This window comes from Citrus clementina, unplaced genomic scaffold (genome assembly GCF_000493195.1).
Source record: "Citrus clementina cultivar Clemenules unplaced genomic scaffold, Citrus_clementina_v1.0 scaffold_2, whole genome shotgun sequence".
NCBI classification, from domain to species: Eukaryota; Viridiplantae; Streptophyta; class Magnoliopsida; order Sapindales; family Rutaceae; genus Citrus; species Citrus x clementina.
The window spans coordinates 21751000-21755283 of record NW_006262688.1 but is presented as its reverse complement, the minus strand read 5'-3'; the positions used below and the strand labels follow the sequence as shown (position 1 = coordinate 21755283).

Genomic DNA, 4284 nt, shown 5'->3' with positions numbered 1-4284 from the left:
ACATAAAATCTTATTTGAGGGATGTTAACTCTACTCACATTTTGAAATGAAGAAGACTTCCTTCACTCAAATTTGAGAAATGAAATTAAACCCCCATAATATTTTTGTGGGTGATCAAACTACTAGCCTCACAGTTGTAAGGGAGTGGTTTTTGGCCCAGTGGTTGCCCTTGAATGAGTTAAGAAAGTGCACGATAAAATATATGAAAAAAAAAACACTGCACAAAATTAATGCAACCATGAAATGAATAGATTATTCAAATTTTGCTTAGTTTATGGAGAATTTTTTTTAGCATACAATATGTATGATAAAATGCTTGTAAGACTGTTACATAAGATTAATTATTGTTTGATGGACATCCTCTGTAGGCTGTCATTCTGCTTTCTTCTCAATCTTACATAATTTTGTATTAAACTCGGTTTGGATTAATAATATATCGTCACTAAAATCGCACACGCCGATGAATTCCTTCGGACTTTTGGTTGAAAGCATAGAAGCATTATTGCAAAACCTTGTTAACTTAACCAAAGGCATAATGTCGTGTATCGCTTGCATTTAAAATCAAATCACAAAATAAGCATTGAATTTTCTGTAATGATTATACATTGTTACCAAATTATTGTCCTTAATTATCACAAAATGAGACATGGGTTTTTCCAGTTCCATATGCATTTTAAAATACATGAGCAGATGTGCTAATTAACATATGGCAAAAGTTCAATTAGCTTACTCATTAGAACTCAAATAAAAATCCCCACACCAAAAGCATGCTGCTAGAATGCCGCAAACGTGACCACCTTGAATTCTTCAAAATTTGATCTCTCCATCTGCCTTAAATTTCTCTCTTTAACTTTTATATTATTTGTAATATAATTTATTTAACAATGAAGGTGGCTGTGGAGATACTAACTGGAACACTATTTTACATTCAAGTGGAAAATAATGCCAGTGTTGCTGATCTAAAGAGAGAAATTGGAGCCCAGCAGAAGCTCCCTTGTGACCGTCTGATTTTGCTTCTCAGCAGTGATCACAGCTGTCCGATGACCCAAGATCATGATGAAGTCCCTTTGGCTGATTGTGGGGTGAAAGATGGGTCCCATATCTACCTCTTTTTCAAACCCCTTGATGATGGTTCTACTCAACATTCTGTGTTCACTATTCCTGAATGGCTGAATCCTAATACCCTTCTTGGGTAGCAAAGAAGTTCCTCTGCTTATTTGCTTGATTATGTATTGTAGGTCATAACTTATTTTTAGTGTTTTGTAGATTTACCTAGATGAAATTCTAAAGATTATGGGTGATCTTGTGTTGTGTTATGACATAAATTAAACTTGATCTAGTCTTAAACCGGTGATTTGTTGTTTTCACCGTTACGAATAATTTCTCTTTGTATTTAATTTGGATGGATATTAAAAAATTTTGGATAACTTTGGAAACAGCTTGCTATATCACAACGAGTAAATCCTGGTTGTGATTCATTTTCTTGAAATCATATACTTAACTTGATTGATTTTCTAAAACCCTTTGGGCAACTGCTAAAGTTACAACAACCCAAAAGTAGTTATCTAATATTACAAAATAATTATATGTGAAACAAATTGAATTTTATGGGTAACTACTTTTGAATTTACTGTAAGTTACATATGATGTAACTTATCTATGTAGAGGATTCAATTACCTCTTGTAATTCGTTATACTATTAATCAAAATTAAGGCTGCTTTTTGTAAATAAAACAGAGAACATAGAAAACAATTTAGCAGATACTACTCATAGGAATATTAATAACAAGTTAAATTGTTGAATTTTGTCAATAACATGGCAATGATTCATTGTTGCAAAAGTACTGATGGTATCTTGGACACCTACACGTTATTCAACCAGAAATAATAATAAACTTAAGATGATAATAATAATAATTAATCTTCCCTCTAGATGTGGTGATATAAAATTTCAAGCATCTAAACAGTTAGTACCCACCACGGCTCACGGTTCCTTTGAACACATAAAGAATGTCCCCATATTCGACCCCGTGCCAACGGAGGCTGCAATTGTCACGCATGATCCTCTGCTTGTGAATAAAAATATAATCCTCTCGTGGCAGAATTTTTGAGCTCAATAGTAGGTGCCTCAACTCATTAACGGTACTTGAATCTTGCATTTCTAAAGGAATGCTAGCTCCGTTAAGCAAGCTAGAAGATGTTTGCACCTTAAAACTAAGCCTTCTAATCGGAGGATTGTCCCTTAATCGATTCATAGTTTTCAAGAACACGATGATTTCAGAGAATTCACGGATTCCGTATTCAGAAAGATTACGAAACTCATCATCTAATTCGATCCCAGAGAAGAAAAGTAACATTCTCTTGATGGGGGTACCATCGATAATGTGGATTTTTTCTTTAAGGCTACGCACAGTGTCGGTTCTATCAACATCAATGTTAAATTTTCTTGAAGGAAATTTGATTATGATATGAATTTTTTCATGCTGGTTGAATGAAGATTGGAGAAATGGATTGATAGTGAGGTCGATTTTTGTACCTTCTTTGACAATGGGATAATCTTCCATGTCCAGTCCGTCGACGAGCTCCCAGCCAGATACAGCTAGGGTTTGTGAAGTAGCTGGGACGTTGAAGATTTGTTCTATCTTCCTTTTGATTTCCAGGACAGGTTCCTGGAGACCAACTTCTAGGACAAATTCGTGTCCGTTGGCTACGATGATGATCCTCATTAATTCTGTGGATATTATCAAATTGAAAATTAAGATTAAAGATTAGATAAATTAATGAAAGCACTCAATTTTGAAATTTAGAGTTTTAATTAACCAGTTACTTGAATTTCTTTTTTGGATTGATGAAATTAAGATTGGAATTGTTTAAAATTCGGATCAAAAGAAAACGAGTGAAGTTTAAGTAATTAACTTTGATAGTCATGTTATTTGAATGGGTGGTGGTAGTATATATTGCATGTAAAATTCATTTTCCAGGCATTTTGAATTTGTTTTCTCAGCATGTTTCATACATGCTGAGTTTTATCTAATTAATTTTTTTTAATGGACTTTATGGCTCTTGAAATTCAACTTTATGTTTACATTATAGATGTGGTTTTGATAACAAAATTTCAGGATCAAAGGGATTGGTAAAATAATAAGAATAATAATTGATAATAAAAAGAATAAATTGTATTTATTAATTTATCTATTAATAACATTACTATTGATTTTACCGGTTGTCATAGGTATAATAGAAAGGGCATTTTAGCTATGAATATGTTGAAAAATGGTTAGTGAAATCGATGGAGAAACCATTTGTATAGATAAAAAACGATATATTTTGTGATCTTGATGATGGGTTATTCTTCAATAATTTCAACATATGAAAACACATCAAGGACACTATAAATGTATTGAATTGAATATATTAATGAATTTTTAGTTTATTTGTTGACCATTTTTAAAATATATTAATGTTTGAATTTAGCCCCTACTAGATTGAATTCCTATCTCTGCCACTACCTCCAGCCATAGAATTTTAGAATTAAATTTAAAGAATACTTAGAATTTTCTACCCTATTCCTTTATATAGCCTTTAGATTGATGGGCAATTTGCAGGCAAAGTTGTATATTGGCTAAGTTAGGGACTCTTTGGATATAAAATGGATTTCATTTTATTCCATCCATCTAGAAAGTGAGTAAATTATTATTATCTTAATCTTTTAGAAATATGGAATAATTGTTTTCATCACTATCTATTCATAAAAATGTGAGTAGTCTTAATTTATCTATACTCATGAATGTGAGCCACATTCAGAAATGACAGCGCTCGCGATAAAGGGTTAGTGGCTTGAGCCAAAGCTTGGTCTTTAAGTGAGAGAGGAGAGCGACATTGAGGGCGAAGCTTGATCTTTAGGCGAGATAGGAGAGCAACGTTCACGGCGAAGCTTGGTTTTTTAGTGTCAGACGTGATGATTGGGAAGGGGAACATCCGTTGGAGAATTGGAGTTGCCGATGGGTAGAGAGTAGAGTTTTTGATAGAGGCCATAGGTTTAGATCTAGGGTTCTGTCGTTTTATTATATTTTTGTAATTATTTGATTAAAATTGAAAATATGTTTTTATTTAAGAAAAACAAAAATATTTTTTTAGTCGAGTTTGAGGGACCAATAAAATCCCGAATTCAAACCCAAAACATATTTAAGATTTGAGCTTATCCTTGAAATAGACATGTTTTCAATTTTAAGCTCTTTAGGAACTCATATTAGATCTGTATTAACTGGGGGCTACGAGTACAAG

At 32.7% G+C, this 4284-nt stretch overlaps 1 protein-coding gene across 1 annotated transcript; it reads right to left on the bottom strand.

Moving 5' to 3' along the window:
• Positions 1-1967: 1967 nt before the first annotated feature.
• LOC18050452 lies at positions 1968-2726 on the bottom strand. Its single transcript, XM_006447455.1, has one exon. It carries the CDS (start codon positions 2724-2726, stop codon positions 1968-1970), a length of 759 nt encoding a protein of 252 aa, XP_006447518.1.
• Between the last annotated feature and the right edge of the window lie 1558 nt (positions 2727-4284).

Excerpts from the sequence above, each read along its gene's own strand:
- LOC18050452 (XM_006447455.1), bottom strand. The coding sequence starts at position 2,726 with ATGAGGATCATCATCGTAGCCAACGGACACGAATTTGTCCTAGAAGTT.